The 19,886-nt window shown below is 44.9% G+C and overlaps 1 protein-coding gene across 15 annotated transcripts in view; it reads right to left on the bottom strand.

The window, feature by feature from the left end:
- The window catches only part of TNKS1BP1 (tankyrase 1 binding protein 1), a 28,501-nt gene extending 24,019 nt beyond the window's left edge, over positions 1 to 4,482 (bottom strand). For 8 of the 15 annotated variants that reach the window (XM_053243717.1, XM_053243747.1, XM_053243763.1 and 5 more), the window contains exon 1: positions 3,962 to 4,068. In XM_053243717.1, the coding sequence (XP_053099692.1) occupies positions 3,962 to 4,053 (92 nt within the window). In that variant the 5' untranslated portion in view covers positions 4,054 to 4,068. Of the gene's footprint in view, positions 1 to 1,986; positions 2,088 to 3,876; positions 4,069 to 4,205 lie in introns of those variants that run through there. The other 7 variants (XM_053243782.1, XM_053243818.1, XM_053243800.1 and 4 more) reach the window with 6 other exon arrangements.
- Positions 4,483 to 19,886: the final 15,404 nt, after the last annotated feature.

Raw genomic sequence — 19,886 nt, 5'->3', positions numbered from 1 at the left:
AATCTAAGAAGAAACATAGACAGACACCAGAACAATCACTGGAAGCCTTCTTTAGTCCAGTGTTCGATACAAGGAAGCATACAAAATGGTTAGGATTCCTCCAAACAACATTTTTATTCTACACAGATATTACATCCCTGTAAGAAAATGTATGTATGTCCATTTTGTTGCATACATGAGTGAAGAAACAGACAAATGTTCATTTGTTAAATTGGATGTGTATATACTTTTTCCTACACTGAAATGCAGGAAAGTTGTCCAGCGGGGAGATATCCCCAAAGAGGAAGTGTGCACCTTGGGAAAACATACACAACATTTTTTTAAAAGCTGATCTGTGTTTGACTTCTAGAAAGTGAGTGGAGAAAAAGAAATGGCATCTGATTATGACAAAAATTACCATGTGGCCAGAAACTGACTCGAGTCTTCAAAACAGGATGAAACTCAGCATCACACAGTAGAATTTCCCTCTTGGGAACATCACACCTGATTTGTAAGAGGCCCTGGGGGGAGCATTCTTTCACACTTGGTCAAAAGTTTAGTTTGCAAGGCTCATCAAACAGCAAACTATCATCCCCTTCATGAAGTATGCCATGCCTCTTTATCAGATGCAAAATCTAACTGCATCACTGTTGCAAAAAGTCACCAGTACCTGACACTTTCTAAGAAGTCATGCTGTCTCCAACAGAAAAGGGACATACATACCTAAGCACACTTGAAATTTAATAGTAATGCATTACTAAAGAAGGCAGCTCACTGTTTCAAGGAAGCAGAGAACAGAATTAGACATTGTCAGCTCAAGGAAGCACATACTCCCCCCCCCCCCCCCCGCAATGAGCCTTGGGCTACTATGATGAAACAGATATACAGGAAAGCAATTCTCAGAGATTAAGAATGAGGCAGTGAAAGAGAGAGAAGGCAGGCAGATTCAGAAAGTGAAGAAGGGGGGGGGATATCAGAAGTGGCACAGCTGGTTATTAAGTGATTTTGCCAAGGACACCAAGAAAGGCTAAAATGTGTGTGTGTGTGTGTGTGCGTGCATGCATGCACTTGCATACATGTGAATGCTCTCTGCTCATTTTGAAAATTATTATTACTGCAATCCATTGTAAACTGGCTTGAAGACCATTTGGTCAAAAGGCAGGGTATAAATATAACTAAATAAATATTTGAACTAAGTCCCACAAATCTTAATTCACTACTCTACTATTTGCTCCTACAAGGACTTCATGATATATGTGGGAAGACTCATACCAGAATCCTCCTCTGTTGGAACCAAGAGCATTGCAATGTGGAAAGTCTCACGTTGAGAGACCCCCTCAGAGACTATAATGGGAAGGACCAGGTGATGAGTGGGTGGCAAAGACAATGTGGGAGGCAGAAACCTCAGACTTCAAGACACCAGAAGGTGCATGCAGAAGGCAGCAAGTGCAAAAGCAGAGCCAAGGCAGTAGAAATGAGAGAGAATATCCAAAGGGCATTGCTGGATATATGCAGCAGATCCTCTTGCAAAGCTTCTTGTGCAGAGTGAATGAATAGAGAAGAGGAGGAAGCTACATGTTAGACATTGTCTACACCATGGTTGGGTTGTTTGTTTGTTTATGTTGCAAGTATCCATGCCTATCCTCCCAACATATACAAACAACATGCTGCTTACAAACTCATAACCAAGAAGAAAAATAATGCTACTTTCTTCCTTTAGGACTATGCACTATGAATAAAAAGGGGCACCAATGCCACACACCATCAGAGTAAGGGTGCTTCCACATTAGCTTTTTTTCCTCCACTCTAAATTTCATTTGCTTACGCATTATTCCCCCAAACCCAGATGTTTCTTTCAAACTGCTGCATTCCCATTCCTCCACACCACCCCTGGCCAGTGCCACGCCCATTCTTAAAAATTCTAGTCTATAGCAATTTTTTGAAGCTTCCATTGCAAACGTAGCACAGAGCTTTCAGGTGCAAACTGAGGAAGAGCTATTGTCTCACCTGATTTGGAGATGTAGCTTATGAGGTGTATAAGTCTCTCCTCATTTCCCAAGCAGCATCCATTATTTGTTTTAAAATACCATTCCTCATCAGTGACATTCCTGGAGTTGAAAATGTAGGGAGAACATTACAGTTCCAAGGAACAAATGTAGGTGAAATTGACAAGGCCACTTTATAGGGGCAGGGTTGAGTAGCAAGAGGGTTACTCTAATCTCTCTCACATTCACTTTCAGAGGTGCTCTTACCCCTGGACTTGGGGGCTGAAGTCCAGGACCTCCACAGCCCCTGGGGGCCCCCAAATCCTCTTTAGTCTGTCCCAGGTGGTGTGGTCACCCAGCAGACTATGATGATGCTTAATTTGCAGGGGGGGAGGTTGGTTCCAAAGGCCTATAGGTCCAGGCTCCAAAGTAACCTAGGTGCACCTCTGTTCACTTTTTTTTTTTTTTGCTTTGTATCAATATTACAGAGGTGGTGAAGAAGATTAAGTGTTTTCCAACTGCACTTTAAAAAAAAGCAAACTAGTAATATCCACAACCTTTCATGACTTGCACAAATACACTGCTTGTGATGCTGGGGGGGATAAATTGACTTAGTATCTTCCCCCCTTCACCTCTGCAGCAAATCCCCTAGACTTTAAGGCAAAATAGACTTTCCCTCCACAGAGCATATAAGTAGCTATGATGGCACAGGATGTTTTAAGATAAAAAGGGTGGGCAGGCGATGTTCCCTTGGTGGCAGCACAAAAGAGTGGGTGAAGTTTTCTACTGCCTAGCTATCCCTCCTGAAGAAAGTTGATTCATCATGTAGGAACGACATATTGCACAACTAGCACTGAATCAGGCTAGGCCTTTATAGCTTCTGCAAAACAAATAAAAATGCTTTCCTTTTTGCTCCCTAGAAGCACCCATATTCAAACAATCTGTCTCCTGGCTAAAGGGACATATCAATAAGGTCACAGTTTAATCATGGCAGGGGGAGAAGGTGTCACTGACAAATTTAAAGGGGGAAAATAAGGAAACTAAGATGACTGACCAGAGTTTTCACGAGCAAGACAGGAATGCAAAAGCAGACAAGGAGCCACCAGGCAAGAGATACTGTACTGTTTTTTGCTGGAAGAGAAGAGGCTAGGCACAAGGGTAGGTCAAAGAGAATATTCCAGGGTCATAGAGCCTGACTTCAGTAATTGGTGTTTAGCAAGATTTAAAGGGAAGTATTCTAAGTTGAGTGTACATGGAATCCCAGCCAAGAAAGAGAGGGAGTGGTACAAGGCAGTGTTGCAGAGGATAGCTCCAGCCAGAAGGGGGTGGAGACCAGGCTGAGAAAGCACTAAGTGGAGAGTTTACAAAGAAGGGGGCACTGATGCCAAATGGAAGAAACGCGCAAGCAGGGAAGCAGTCCTGACTAGTAATGCCCGATTCCTGAATTCAGCAAATAGTCAAGGCACATGACAGCCCCACAAAGCACAGAGGACGCACAAACTCTATTCTTAGCATGTGTACGTACCATATGGTACTAATTGGCCATCCCACGGAGACAATCCCTCCGCCCCATCCCTATCTTCTCTACAGCCGGATCTCCTCTGAACAAGGCCCGTTGCAATCTCTGCAGAAACCACAATTGACCCTTCCAATGCCCCACCACCCCCCACACTTTTTAAAAAATGCTCCCACAGCTAACGATCTTTGGGTTCTCAGCCTTCCACCCCCTAAGGGCCTTCCCCAGGGCTGGCGGGGGGGAGGGGGCTCCAATGCCTTCTCTACATCCCTCCCTCTTTGCACAGCTACCTCCTGCTCTTCTCCTCGACACCTCCCACCGCCTCATCCAATCCCCCTCGCCCAGTCTCACTCCCGCCCAACGCCCCTGGGAGCCCCAGGGTTTTCCGCTGCTAACCCGAGCTCCACTGACCGGTTGGGACGAGGCGAAGGGAACTCTGCCGTGCTTCCCAGTCCCGGGGGCTAACGCAAGGGCACCTTACCGGGCTTGGAAATCCACGGCCTTACCGAGGTGCGTATTCATGACGTTCAAGGCAAGGCCCGGTTCGCCACGCCCACTGTGATACATATTCATCAGGACATGCAAATATGGAGACACCCAACCCCACGTATCACATTCACGGGGACAGCAGCCATGCCGAAGAGGGCGGGCTTGGTGGGAAGGCTTCAGGATTCATTTTACAAGAATCCGTTCCATCCACTTTATTAAGAAAAAAGCTAGTTTACCATCTCGGCAGAGGGGCGAGGTTATGAAGAGGCTCCTCCTCTTCGCCCCGCTTCTCCGCAATTTCGGCGGGGGGGGGTCTGTATTCCTTGTTAACGCCCCCACCCTAAAACCACAAATAGCTTAAACTGTGATTTGGTGTTTTTTTTAAAGTATGCACACTTTCAGAACGTGCAAATAAAGATATGATTCTTTTTCGCTTTCTCTTTTCGTGGTTGATAAGCAGGCCTTTAAAACAAGACCTGCAGTCGGCCCCACCCCCCGCTCCTTTTTCCCACAGCCACAAGCGTTGCGAGCGAGTGATTAATGTTCAGCCATGACCCCGCCCACGAGTGCTACGGCCTGACGATTCCTCCGCTCAAACCTGCCCGGAAGCCCCTTTCCTTGGGGCCACGGCACACCTTACTTTATAATCATATTTTGTGCTTGGGGCAACAGAGACAACAAGAAGGAAAGGCAATCGTTTGAACTCAGTGACAACTTACATGAAAATCTATGGAACTATGAAAATCTATGGAGCTAAATAGCAGGGCAAAGCCTTGTCCCTGTAGGGTAACTGTCCCGTTTATTGATTATTTTTTAAACTTTTTTCTTTCTTTTTGCATGATGGATATTAATAAATGAATGCACCACTGAGATATATTAAGTGGTGCATTCATTTATTTATTTAATATATTATATTAAATAAATAATATATATATTATAATATATAAATATATATTTCATATCTTATATTAAATAAATTGCTGTTTCTCCCTCCTGCTGTTGCTGTTACTCCCAGTTGTAGGGGAGTAACAGCAGGAGAGAGGGCATGCCCTCAACTCCTGCCTGTGGCTTCCAGCGGCATCTGGTGGGCCACTGTGTGAAACAGGATGGTGGACTAGATGGGCCTTGGGCCTGATCCAGCAGGGCTGTTCTTATGTGCTTAAATAAATAAATAAATAAATAAATGCACTACACTAAACTGAGAGACTTTAAAGGCCAAGCTGAGGACAGACCATCCTGGAGGGAATCTATGTGGTCGCTAAGAGTCGCCACTGACTTGACAGCACTTATTTATTTAACACATTTGTATACCACCCAAAACCGAAGTCTCTGGGTGGTTTACAACAAAACAATAAAAACAACAGATAAAAAGATTAAAATATTACAACAATTAAAATTTAAAAAGTTAAAACTATTAAAAACACAATTAAAACAATATCTAATTAAAAACCTGGGTGAACAAATGACTGCCTTTTAAAAAGTTGTAAGATGGGGAAGCTCTTATTTCAGCAGGAAGTGTGTTCCTAAGCCTCAGGGCAGCAATGGAGAAGGCCTGTCCCTGAGTAGCCACCAGACGGTGGCAATGGCAGACAAACCTCTCCAACTGATCTCAATGGGTGGTGTGGTTCATAATGAAGAAGGCGTCCTCTTAAATACCCAGGGCCCAAGCTGTTTAGGGCTTTATAGGATAGGATATAACCCAAGAGAGAGGAGAGCTGGTCTTGTGGTAGGAAGCATGACTTGTCCCCTTAGCTAAGCAGGGTCTGCCCTGGTTGCATGTGAAAGGGAGACTAGAAGTGTAAGCACTGCAAGATATTCCCCTCAGGGGATGGAGCCACTCTGGGAAGAGCAGAAGGTTCCAAGTTCCCTCCCTGACTTCTCCAAGATAGGGCTGAGAGAGATTCCTGCCTGCAACCTTGGAGAAGCCGCTGCCAGTCTGTGAAGACAATACTGAGCTAGATAGACCAGTAGTCTGACTCAGTATATGGCAGCTTCCTATGTTCCTAAACCTTGTATTTTGCTCAGAAACATATCAGCAACCAGTGTAGCTCTTTTCAGATAGGAGTGATATGGTTTCTCCGAGATGACCCAGAGACTAACCTGGCTGCCACATTTTGGACCAACTGCAGTTTCTGGGCTACATACAAAGACAGCCCCACATAGAGCGCATTGCATTAATCAAGTCTGGAGATGACCAGCAGATGTACTACTCTTCTGAGGTTATTTATCTCAAGAAATGGACGCAGCTGGTATATCAGCCAAATCTGATAAAAGGCACCTCTGGCCACTGCCTCAACCTGCAACACCAGGGAGAGATTTGTGTCCAGAAGCACCCCCAGATTGCATACCTGTTCCTTCTGGGGAAGTGTGACCCCATCCAGAACTGGCAGATCAAAATCATCTCCTGAGTTCCAACCCCGCACAATAAGTACCTCTGTCTTATCTGGATTCAGCCTCAGCTTGTTACTTCTCATCCAGCCCATCACTGCCTCCAGGCAGCCATTTAGAGAGGTTATGCCTTCTCCCGATGAGGCTGACATGGAGAAAAAGATTTGGGTGTCATCAGCATACTGATAGCACCCTTCACCAAATCTCCTAATGATATCTCCCAACGTTTCATGTAGATGTTAAACAACATCAGAGACAATATGGAGCCCTGAGGGACACCATACCAAAGTTCAGTTTTTGAAGAACAGTCCCCGAGGGATACCATCTGGAATCTGCCCTACAGGTAGGAGTGGAACCACTGCAAAGCAGTGCCTCCCACCCCCAACCCCCTCAGATGCTCCAGAAGGATACTATGGTCGATAGTATCGAAAGCCGCTGAGAGGTCCAAAAGGACCAACAGAGTCACACTTCCTCTGTCAATTCTCAATTGGAGATCATCCATCAGGCCAACCAAGGCAGTCTCCACCCCATAGCCTGCCCGAAAGCCAATCTGAAACAGGTCTAGATAATCAGTTTCATCCAAGACTGCCTGGAGTTGGGAGGCCACCACCCTCTCAATTACCTTGCCCAACCACGGAAGGTTGGAGACAGGTCTATAGTTGCTCAACTCAGAGATCCAAGGTAGGCTTCAATCAATCAATCAATATTAATAAAATAAAGGTATGTATGTATTGTTATGTGAAATTAGTTCTGCATTTACAAATGCATCCATCTTATTTATTATTTCTCTGTGTAAATTGCTCTGAGCCTTTTTTGGAAAGGCAGTATAGAAATCGAATAAATAAATAAATAAAATTATAAAAAACATTTCCCTAAAATCAAGCATAGCTTCATGAGCTATATTTCCCAGTAATTCATGCCTATACCATATAATCCCATAACAGGCAAATTTCCAGCCTGTTATTTAGCAGACAAGGGGCTGTGGGCAGCAGTAACTTCTTTCTATACCTATTGTGCTGATGGAAATGGAAGTAACATGTCCATGTTCAGTTCAGTTGTCTCCCATTCAAATGAAAACCAGGACAGACCCTGCTTAGCAAAGGGGACAATCGCTGTTCCCTCTAACAGGGATTTCCGGCTGATGTTCACTACAACTCCCAGCACCCCCAGCTGCAATGGCCTTTGACAGGAGATTATGGGAGTTGTAGTCAACAACATCTGGGAATTCTTGTCAGAGGGAACACTATTCATACGTTCTACCTCAAGACCAAGCCACCTAATGGCGCAGTGGGGAAATGACTTGACTAGCAAGCCAGAGGTTGCTGATTTGAATCCCCCCTGGTATGATTCCCAGACTATGGGAAACACCTATATCAGGCAGCAGCGATATAGGGAGGTGCTTAAAAAACAACATCATAATGCTAATACCCTAGAGCAGGGATTCTCATCTGGAGACCCTCAGTTCACAAGCTGAGTCAGTGCACAAAGTGGTCAGGAGTGAACTGCCTTCCAGCCATCCCCCTTTTCAGAGGTGGGAATAAAGTACATGCTCTAAGGCAGGGATTCTCAATATTGGGTCCCCAGCTGTTATTGGACTTCAACTCCCATAATCCCTAGCTGCAGTGGGCTTTGGTTGGGGGGTTATGGGATCTGAAGTTCAATAACATCTGGGGACCCAACGTTGAGAATCCCTGCTCTAGAGCAGGGATTCTCAACGTTGGGTCCCCAGATGTTATTGGACTTCAACTCCCATAACCCCCAACCAAAGGCCACTGTGGCTGGGGATTATGGGAGTTGAAGTCCAATAACATCTGGGGACCCAAGGTTGAGAATCCCTGCTCTAGGGTATTAGCATTGTGATTAAGCCAATGTTGACATTTTTTTAAAAAAAGTTAGACTCCCACTATATCAAACTTGCAAGAGTAGCTGCTTTGGAATACCAGTGGCACTTTTTTGGAATTTATTTTATGTCTGCATTTTTCATATAAGTTTTTTCATTAGAACATTAGATTTGTTAGCAAGCAAATAAAAAGTTTCCACATATGCTGAGTACAGAGAGAGGTAGCCCAAGTGTACTATTCATTGTGTACAAAACCTCAAACCATCAGTACAAGCTTTTATGTATACTCAGACTATTTTTTTTAATTTTTTGTGTAAAAAGCATCTTTTTTGTAAAAAGAAGGAGAAGGGGCTACTCCTTCTACATCATTATATTTCCTAGAGTTCATCTTTATCTATTCATGGCACATTTGTGATGGGCTTCACTGTTTTCAACTCTCCTCCAACATCGGATGGATTTTTCCACCTAATTATGGATGTTTATTCTTTGGACACTGGAATACTCATCAATACTTATGTATAGCTTCTATATAGTTTTTGGATTATGTTGTTTATACATACATACATACATACATACGTGTGTGTGTGTGTGTTTATATTTAATTATCTTGTAATTGATGTCTCCTATATTAATATTAAGCATATTGTTATTCCCATTAAGATCAAGTTTAATATGTTTTAATATGTTTTATTAGTTTCCCACTGTAGTTTTCTTCTTTTCATGCGGTTTTTTTCATTTGTGATAGCTATGAAAAGCTGCAGAAACTGTGGCAAGTCTCCTTGGCTTTCATAGTGCTTTTTGAGTGTCCAAAATTCTTCACTCACATCTTGATACAGATAATTTATCACCTTAAAACAACCCTGTAAGCTTGTCTTATCCCCACCATCTGTTTACCAGGAAGGCCACATTTTCTGGGATATGTCTCTGGTAAATCACTTTCCCTATTTTTGACTCTTGAGGATGCCTTGCTCAATTTGTTCCCCACTTGAATTGCTAGAATTGTACAACCTTCCCCACAGTCTCTAGAAATTAAATCTCCAAGTGGGTGGATGAATGCACCCTGGGGGCCCCCAAATCTTCTTTAGTCTGTCCTGGGTGGTGTGTTTTGTGCCCTCAAGAACCTAAGTGTTAAAAAATGATGCTTAACTTGCAGTGGGGGGCCTCCAAAGCAAAGACTTTTAGGTCCAGGCTCCAAAATTACCTAGGTGCACCTCAGTGTAGAGCACCTGCATGTAAGTGGAAGGAAGCTAGTCTTGAGGTAAAGTGTGCTGTCGAGTCGGTGCCGGCTCCTGGTGCCCACAGAGCCCTGTGGTTGTCTTTGGTAGAATACAGGAGGAGTTTACCTTTGCCTCCTCCTGTGCAGTATGAGATGATGCCTTTCAGCACCTTCCAATATAGCTGCTGCCCGATATAGGTGTTTCCCATAGTCTGGGAATCATATATCCCCTTTGCTAAGCAGGGTCTGTCCTGGTTTGCATTTGAATAGGAGACAACATATGAGCACTATATGTGAGAGCCAGCGTGGTGTAGTGGTTAGAGTGCTGGACTAGAACTGGGGAGATCTGAGTTCAAATCCCCATTCAGCCATGAGACTTGCTGGGTGACTCTGGGCCGGTTACACCGCTCTGGGCTCCTTGAAAGAAGAGCGGGATATAAATGTAATACAATTATTTTATATATATATACACACACACACACACACACACACACACACACACACACACACCTCCCGTGACTGTTGCTGGTGTCTGTCTTACAGGTGAAACTCGAAAAATTAGAATATCGTGCAAAAGTTCATTAATTTCAGTAATGCAAATTAAAAGGTGAAACTGATATATGAGATAGACGCATTACATGCAAAGCGAGATAAGTCAAGCCTTAATTTGTTATAATTGTGATGATCATGGCGTACAGCTCATGAGAACCCCAATTCCACAATCCCAGAAAATTAGAATATTACATGAAACCAATAAAACAAGGATTGTAAATAGAACAATATCGGACCTCTGAAAAGTATAAGCATGCATATGTATGCAGTACTTGGTTTGGGCCCCTTTTGCAGCAATTACTGCCTCAATGCGGCGTGGCATGGATGCTATCAGCCTGTGGCACTGATGAGGTATTATGGAAGACCAGGATGCTTCAATAGCGGCCTTCAGCTCTTCTGCATTGTTTGGTCTCATGTCTCTCATCCTTCTCTTGGCAATGCCCCATAGATTCTCTATGGGGTCAGGTCAGGTGAGTTTGCTGGCCAATCAAGCACAGTAATCCCATGGTCATTGAACCAGGTTTTGGTACTTTTGGCAGTGTGGGCAGGTGCCAAGTCCTGCTGGAAAATGAAGTCAGCATCCCCATACAGCTCGTCTGCGGAAGGAAGCATGAAGTGCTCCAAAATCTCCTGATAGACGGCTGCGTTGACCCTGGACTTAATGAAGCACAGTGAACCAACACCAGCAGATGACATGGCTCCCCAAATCAACACAGACTGTGGAAACTTCACACTGGACTTCAAGCATCTTGCATTATGTGCCTCTCCATTCTTCCTCCAGACTCTGGGTCCTTGGTTTCCAAATGAGATGCAAAAGTTGCTCTCATCAGAAAAGAGGACTTTGGACCACCGAGCAACAGACCAGTTCTTTTTTTCTTGAGCCCAGGTAAGATGCTTCTGACGTTGTTTGTTGTTCAGGAGCGGCTTGACAAGAGGAATACGACATTTGAAGCCCATGTCCAGGATCCGTCTGTGTGTGGTGGCTCTTGATGCACTAACTCCAGCCTCAGTCCACTCCTTATGAAAGTCCCCAACACTTTTGAATGGCCTTTTCCTGACAATCCTCTCCAGGCTGCGGTCATCCTTGCTGCTTGTGCACCTTTTTCTTCCACACTTTTCCCTTCCACATAACTTTCTAATCATGTGCTTTGATACAGCACTTTGGGAACATCCAACTTCTTTTGCAATTACCTTTTGAGGCTTTCCCTCCTTATGGAGGGTGTCAATGATGGTTTTCTGCACAACTGTCAAGTCAGCAGTCTTTCCCATGATTGTGATTCCTAATGAACCAGACTGAGAGACCATTTAAAGGCTCAGGAACCCTTTGCAGGTGTTATGGATTGATTAGTTGATTGGAGTGGGACACCTGGAGCCTAGACTGTTGAACCTTTTCACAATATTCTAATTTTCTGGGATTGTGGATTTGGGGTTCTCATGAGCTGTACGCCATGATCATCACAATTATAACAAATTAAGGCTTGACTTATCTCGCTTTGCATGCAATGCGTCTATCTCATATATCAGTTTCACCTTTTAATTTGCATTACTGAAATTAATGAACTTTTGCACGATATTCTAATTTTTTGAGTTTCACCTGTATGTCTCTTTTTAGATTGTGAGCCCTTTGGGGACAGGGATCCATCTTATTTATTTCTCTGTGTAAACTGCCCTGAGCCATTTTTGAGAAGGGTGGAAATCGAATATGTGTGTGTGTGTGTGTGTGTGTGTGTGTGTGTGATATTCTAGAGTGAAAAACTCAAATGCTGCGGTGGGCTGAGGTCAAATTTCAAACAACAAATAACTAAATAATCATCAATATCTAATAGTTTAATAATTTAAAATAATTAATAATTTTGATTTTATTCATTTTTAAAAAATTTACATGTTTCTAGGTGAGAGCCTGCGAGGGAGAGTCATTTGGGAGGGAGGAGGAAAGATGAAAAGAGCTCACCCTTGCTGTCTTTGCCACCCTCGCAGTGGCATTGCTAGAAGGGGGAACTTTCCTCTCAGCCCACTACCACCCTCCCCGTTGCAGCCTCGTCGCCTGTGCAGCACTTTAAAAGGTAAAGGGAGGAACTTTCCCCTCACCCCCCTCCCTGCAGCCACTGCTGTGTGGCCTTTGCTGACCTTATCCCTGTTGGAAATTCTCTGTGGTGAGAGAATCCCTTTCTCATTATAACAGAGTGCACAGAGGCACAACACAGCGGAAATTTAGTTAGGCGTGCATGTATGCTGAGAATAAAGTAACTTGGAGCCAATTCATAGTTTCAGATCAATATAAAAGGCATTTATTAAGGAACTCCATTCTAGATAGGAAAGTGAGGAGTTAGGATCTCTAATCTATCTATCTAGCTGGATGCAGATGGATTCTGCATCCTCTCCGCACATATGGTACAGGGAGAGAAGCTTGCCATGTTGCAAGGTAGGCGGGCAGGTAGGGAAGAGAGAGAGAGGGAGGAAGTTGAATCCCTAAGAGTAGCAATCTACATTTCAAAGGGATAGCATCAGAGCAGTGGAGAAGTGATGACCAATGTCTTGACTCTCTAGCCCTCTGACTTACTAGTCTGTCCTCCACAGTCTGAGACAAAGAGACAGCGCAAAGTCCTTTAACTTCCAACAATCCCACCATGCACAGTGGCAGTTTTTAAGGAGAGGAAAAGGGGTCTTTCTCCTTCCACCCCTACCCTTGCTGCAGCGGCGGGAGCAGCAAATCCTTGGCTGCCTACGGGTGGCAAAAGGCTTAATCCACCCCTGAGGAGTTGGCCCTGGTGAGTGGGCAAGGGAAAGGATGGCAGGCACTGTAGTGAGGCGGAATGCTGCTGTGAGACTGGGAATGGATGCATTGCTGCCTCGCCGGCTCGCTTATTACCATGAGAGCCTGTTTCAGGCCTCCCCAGAGCACCCCTCTACCTGACTTGGGGCTACAGGCTTGTAGTTCCCACATTTGCTGCTCAGATCCCACAGGACTGTGAGATCTCCATTTTGGCCTGCATGACCCAACTCATAGGACATGTTACTTGGCGTGTAGCCTGGGATGAGAGCTCTCAGGTCAAGTCTAATTTCTGGACTGCAGGTGTGTCTCCTTGCACTCACCTCCCTGATTGCTTTCAGGTGAGGAATGCCAGAGTAGACATAATTGAATCAGCACTATTCTCTTCAAAAATCAGCCAGGTATTCCCCCTATTTATCATTCATTCATTTGATTTCTATACCGCCCTTCCAAAAATGGCTCTGGACAGTTTACACAGAGAAATAATAAATAAATAAGATGGATCCCTGTCCCCAAAGGGCTCACAATCTAAAATGAAACACAAGATAGACACCAGCAACAGTCACTGGAAATACTGTGCTGGGAGTGGAGAGGGCCAGTTACTCTCCCCCTACTAAATAAAGAGAATCACCATGTTAAAAGGTGCCTCTTGATGACACAAACAGATCAGGTCACAATATCACCTCCTCTGGAATGTGCAATAAGGTAGCAGGTTATCCCCTCTGCTAACAAGTATGCTAATGGTTGGCCTGAGGCACAGGAAGCTAGCTTGTTTACATTTTAGTTACTCCCAAATATTCTAAAAGATACCTGTTGCAATTGTCCCTACATGGAACCTATTCAACCTTTCTACTGAAAGGAAGACCACGTCTCACATTTGAATAGGAAAATGCTTCATCCTGCCCTTTCTTCCTTTTGTCCACCTTTTCAAGTTGTGATCAACATAATGCCTTCGGACAAGAATTTCCCTATAAGTAGTCAAGACACAATCAATCCATGTGTCTCCTGGGTCTCTACGCCAGATTCACCAGGTGTTTCTTCCTCAGATCCACCAGCTGCTTTTCACTACATCTTGGCACCAGCAACTCCATCTTGCCCTGCCTTGACTCTCACTCCTGCTTTACGTTTCACCTCCAGACCAGCCATTTTTCCTAAATCAGTCTGCGCAGCACTCCTGGCTGCAAGATTCTGATCATTTTTTAATTTATCCTGGCTCCCGGACCTTTGCCTGGTCCCTGGGTTCCTGCTCCTACCTTCCTGCCTACCTCGGAGGAGTGAAGCCCCTTGATAACAACTGAGTTACAAGGGTTTCCAGCACCCCTCTGGAAGGACTGAGGTATTTAACTCCTGCTTTCAAATCTCTCACTCTCTTTCCTCTTAGTCCTTCTGAAATCCAAAGCCTGTTTCTCTCGTTGGTCTTGAGTGAATTTGGAAACTTCAGCCATATTGCCTCCTTGTGAGCTATAACATAGTCCTGTTAACCTCTTAATCTTTCTAGTTGTTGCCTATTAACCATTATTTTCCCTCCCTGTACCCCCAGAATCCCTCAAATAAACTTCATTCTATTTTTGAACTTTAACTTCTGTTCAGTTCTTTCCACAACCAAAGCTCTGCACAAACGTATTCGGAAAGTGGGACTGCTCCATTGCAAGCTAGCTAATCCCCACACACAAGCCTCAGATGTAGCATGGGGTACCTGCCAATTCCCTGGTCACAATTCCATTAACACGATGCCACCACTCCCCCAGCTTCCAAACCCCTCTGCTGCCATTGGGACCAGGAGCCTGATGGAAATGAGGGCACACATTTGCCCTACATCTCCATCAGGGCACATGCACACCCTCATTCCCTGAAAGCTCCCAGCCCCAACAATAGCAGAGGGTCTCAGGAGCCAGAGGAGTGGTGGCGGCAGCGGGGGACAAGGCAGCGGCACACCAGTCCCTGGTCCTATAGCAGCGTGCCCTTACTACCATGCCTGCAGCCATTTCAACTGCTCACGAGGGCCAGTTCCCAGCCCTGAGAGCATCAGAGGGGCTCAGAAGCAGGGTGAGCGGTGGCAAGGAGGCAGCAGCACCTGTGACCCTGCCCCCCGTATCACATCCCCACGCTACCTCACTACAGCTCCTGCCTCTCCTTTGCCTGATCACTCACCTAGGCTGGCTGGCTCCACCGCAGGCCAGGAAAAATGCACCTGCAGGCCGGATCTTGCCCACAAGCCATATGTTGTGCGGGCCTGCAGGGGATGGGACTGCTCTGGGAAGAGCACCTGCATGCTCGCATGCAAAACATCCCAAGTTCCCTCCCTGGTATCTCCAGATAGGGCTGGAGGGAACTCCTGCCTGTAACCTTGGAGAAGCCGCTGCCAGTCTGTGCAAACAATGCTGAGCTAGATGGATCAATGCTCTGACTCAGTGGACGGCAGCTTCCTATGTTCACAACATAACCTAATCCCACATCTCTGGTGAGAGGCTAGCAGGTGGCTGCATTACGTTCTCTTGCATTAAAACAGTGCATGCCCTCAACTCCTGCCTGTAGGCTTCCAGTGGCATCTGGTGGGCCACTGTGTGAACAGGATGCTGGACTAGATGGGCCTTGGGCCGGATCCAGCAGGGCTGTTCTTATATTCTTATCACGTGATGCCTTCATATAGAGTTATTGGGCTTGGGGCAGCTACATTTGGAATATCGTGTGTAGTTCTGGTTGTCCCACCCCCCAAAAAGGATACTATGGAGCTGGAAAAGGTACAGAAAAGGGCAACTAAAGAAGAGGTTAGAGCACATTCTCATGAGCAAAGGTTAAAGTGTTTTTAGTCCATGAGACAGGCCCACAAATTTTGGGCATTAATACTATCTCAGGGGACAATGCTCATAGTGATTTCTAGCAATGTCTGCCCCCCACCCACAGAGACAGAAAACTGGTTACAGCATTGTTGCACTTAGAGCTTCCTGTGTGCTTTTATTATAACCGCCCCCCCCCCCCCCCCGCCAAAAACAATTAGGTCAAAATTGCAGTCATTTTTGCACAGAAGAATGTTACCAAAACTCCACTGAAGCACTGGCAGGACGCTTCTGCTATGCTTCTTAGGCTAAAGCAGGGAAATTAGCTCAAATTGGAGTGCAGTTCAGACACAGCATTAATTTAAGCAAGTCTGGTGTTTTGGAAAGGATGAATAGATGTACTTGTAGTTTCAAGGCTTTATTTAGGGTAAAAATGGGGAGTTGCAGAAGGCAAAAGAGTTTAGTTAGGCAATTTGGCTAGCCACCAAGGATCAGATAACATTAGATTGTTGATTGATGTATTAGCTTTATTCCTGAGACCCAGTCGCTATAATTTCTTTAGATGTGGAGGAGAAGGCATTTGATATCAGGGGTTCTTGAAACATGTTTTGATCAAATCTGGATTTCTCCTAAGTTGTCTGACTTGGGTTACTATGCTATACAGGCCTCATTCATGAGTCATCACCGATGGGCTATTATCCCTTTAATTAGGCTAGAATGGGGCACACATCAGATATGTCCTCTGTCTCCTCTCTTTTTCAATATGGTGTTAGAAGTGGCTTGTGTCATTAGAGACTAAGATAATGTAAATGGTATTACACTAGGTGAGATTGAGCACAAGCTGGTTTTATAAGCAGATGATATTTTATACTTTATTCATAAACCACAAGTCTCAATTCCTAATCTTATTTCCCTGGTTCAAAAGTGTGGTATCTTATCCATTTACTCCATAAATCGGGGTAAATCAGAATTGATGCCTTTAGGTTCCACAGATTTTCCTGATGACTGTAGGGTTTGGGGTTTTAGGTGGTACCCAGAGTCTTTAATCTATTTAGGTATAGTAATCTTCAGGAAGTGTTCTCAATTAGTAAATTTAAATATTCTTCAAATTTTTGGTTCAAATGAAAGATGACTTAGATCAATGGGTCATGATTATGTTGAGTATCTGGGTTAAGATGAATCTAACGCCGAGGATTATATATATTTCATTGGGCTAACTGAGCTTCCTGCAACATTATTACACTAGATCAATTGATATCTTCTGAAGCTGTTTTTAAATCTTCCGACACTTTGAGAGCTAAGTTTGATATACCTTCAAATGCTAACTGGCAGTTTATTTAGCAAAGCATTTATTGTTACGACTCTTTGGTCCTGATGCAACTGCAGCTTCTTTTTGAACTCCACTGCTCTATTTACTGGGGCTAAGATTCATTGGGCCATCTTGGATCCTTCCTGAAATAATGTATTTCAGGGAAGAGTGTTCTGTTAGAACTATGACTTTTGAACCTCCTATTCTCAGTGTCCAAGACTCCAGACTAGCATGAGGCAGGCTTTCTCACAAGGGGAGAAGCACAGTCCTGTTGGACTCAACAGTCTGGATGCATATGCTAACAGGTGCAATTTGCCATTCAAATGCTGCTTCAAGGTTGCTGCTAAACTGATCTCTGAGGTTGCCAATTGTACCACAAAGGGGCATTACGGGTTTGGGTGCACTAGCACAGGGGCTTGATACAGGTCCTGTTTCAAAGTGGAGAAAGCTTTCATTTGCTCAGTGCCCCACTCCCACAGGCAAACTCTTCTTCAGAAGCTAATAGAGGGGCTTTGCTTTAGCTGCAAGGTCCTCTATAAACATGCAGTAGAAGTTCAGGGTGCCAAGGAGGGCTCTATGGGAGTGAACATCCATTGGGGCTGGGAGTTTAGAGATTGTCGCTACTCTTTGCTGATCTGGGGACCTTCCATCTTCTCCCACATTGATTCCTAAGGATTTAACCTGTTTCTGAACCGATTGAACTTTTTGTCTATTCAGCCTCAAGCCAGTCCCTTGGATGACTTTAAAGTGACTTTTCTGCTAGAGTGACTTTTCTGCCTTGTCACATGTGGCATTGTGAACCAGCACATCATCCACATATGAGAACACATGGGGTCGATGATACAGCTCTAGCTGTTCTCACATGCCTGTGACGTAGGTGTGGCAGATTGGAGAACTATGACAACTTCGATGACGATGAATATTTATATACCGCTCTTCAGCCAAAGTTCTCAAAGTGGTTTACATAGAAAAATAAATAATAAATGAATAAGATTGTCCCCTATCTCCAAAGGGCTCACAATCTAAAAAGAAACATAAGGTAGACACCAACAGCAGCCATTGGAGGGATGCTGTGCTGGCGTTGGATAGGGTCTAGATGGATAGGGCCAGAGGACTGGAATAGAACCCCTGGGATGTATGCAAGACAGAATACTGGGTGCCCCTGAATTCAAATGAAAATTTGTACCAACACCTGGGTTCAAGAAGAATTGAGAAAAATGTGTTGCTAATGTCAAGAACTAGGTAATAGCGTGATATAACTTGTACTTGGCCACTACTGGCATGAAAGGTGGGGGTCACCTTGTTAAGGGCTATGTAATCTACCATGAGCCTGTAGGTCATGTGGCCTGACTTGAGTATCGGCTATATGGGAGCATTGCAAATGCTCTGCATATGCACCAAAACATTTTGCTCAACCAAGTCTTTAATGGTGGCACAGACAGACTCTTCAGTGGCTTTGGGGTACCTGTACTGTTTGGGGGGCAGGGGATTGGGACGGATCCTTCAATGAGAACAGTCCCTTTCCCCACTATTAAACCAGTTTCCATTTTGCTTTTAGCCCAGACCAAAGGCACAGCTTGTTTCCAAGGGTATGTAGCCAATTCTGGAAGGGGAAGCAGAGTTTTAATGGCTGAACATCTGTAGATGCTTGAAAATGACTTTGAGGGGATTTAATCCCTGCCACAAGAGACTGTTTGCCAAGTCAGCTGTGAGGTGGACCTGGAGGAAAGGAACACCTAAGATTCCTTTCTCGCTGCTGTGGGCTGCACATTCTAGCATGCACTTCAGCTTGGAGAAGAACTTCCTGCACGATGGGTGCATTTTGGACTTCACTGCCATAACCACTGAGCTGAACTCAGTGGCTGGTGGGCTTTCCGCCAGAAGTCCACTTGGGGAGCAAAACATTCAGGACTTTCCCAGTGTCCAGGAGGAGCTGGGCCAGTGTTGGGGGTTTTCCTATTTTGGCTTGGATATTTGGCCTCCTCCATAAGTCATAGCTGAGTTAGTCAAAGCCTGAAGTTCTATGGGCATCTGTTTTCCTGGGGCAAGAGGAGCTTGTGCAAGCACAAATTTCTCTGCCTCTGGGTTTAAAGTTGCAAATGAGGCTGCTGAGGTGCCCACCTCAGAGACAGGGTTTTCAAAAAGCGAGGCTGGGGAGAGGTCTGTTTCTGGGGGAGAACAGGCTTTTCATAGAGGCAGTTGATTGCCTCGATGGGATACTCTTTATCTGCCACAATCTTTTTAAACTCTACTGCGGCAGGCTTGGGATCAGGAAAGGAGAACTACATACTTCCTTTCCTTTACCTATGCTGTGAGGGAATTTTGCTAGAGATGTGCACGGAACCGTGGAGCTGCGGTCCGGCACTGGGGTGGGGGTTCCTTTTGTTGGAAATTCTCTGTGGTGAGAGAATCCTTTTCTCATTATAGCAGAGTGCACAGAGGCACAACACAGCGGAAATTTAGTTAGGCATGTGTGTATGCTGAGAGTAAAGTAACTTGAAGCCAATTCATAGTTTCAAATCAATATATAAGGCATTTATTAAGGAACTCCATTCTAGATAGGAAAGTGAGTTAGGATCTCTAATCTATCTATCTAGCTGGATGCAGATGGATTCTGCATCTTCTCTGCACACATGGTGCAGGGAGAGAGACTTGCCATATTGTAAGGTAGAAGGGCAAGTAGGGAAGAGAGAGAGGAAGGAAGTTAATCCCCAAGAGTACCAATCTACATTTCAAAGGGATAGTGTCAGAGCAGTGGAGAAGGGGTAACCAATGTCTTGACCCTCTAGCCCTCTGACTTACTAGTCTGTCCTCCACTGTCTGAGACAAGAGACAGCGCAAAGTCCTTTAACTTCCAACACCTTTAAGGGCGAGGGGAGGGTGTACTTACCCCTCCCGCCGCTTTTCCCCCACTGGCGCACCTTTTTTTGTTAGCAGTTGGGGCGGCAGGATACCTCCCTGCCGCCCCTTCCCCCTCTCGGCTGCAAAAGGCTTCAGGAAGCCTTTTGCGTGTGCGTGTGACGCGGGGATGTGGCTAACTGATGTGTCAACTGCTAACCAAAAAA

This window comes from Hemicordylus capensis, chromosome 1 (assembly GCF_027244095.1).
Source record: "Hemicordylus capensis ecotype Gifberg chromosome 1, rHemCap1.1.pri, whole genome shotgun sequence".
In the NCBI taxonomy this organism is placed as follows: domain Eukaryota; kingdom Metazoa; phylum Chordata; class Lepidosauria; order Squamata; family Cordylidae; genus Hemicordylus; species Hemicordylus capensis.
Note: the sequence above shows the minus strand (reverse complement) of the source record. Positions and strands in the feature narration are given on the sequence as shown.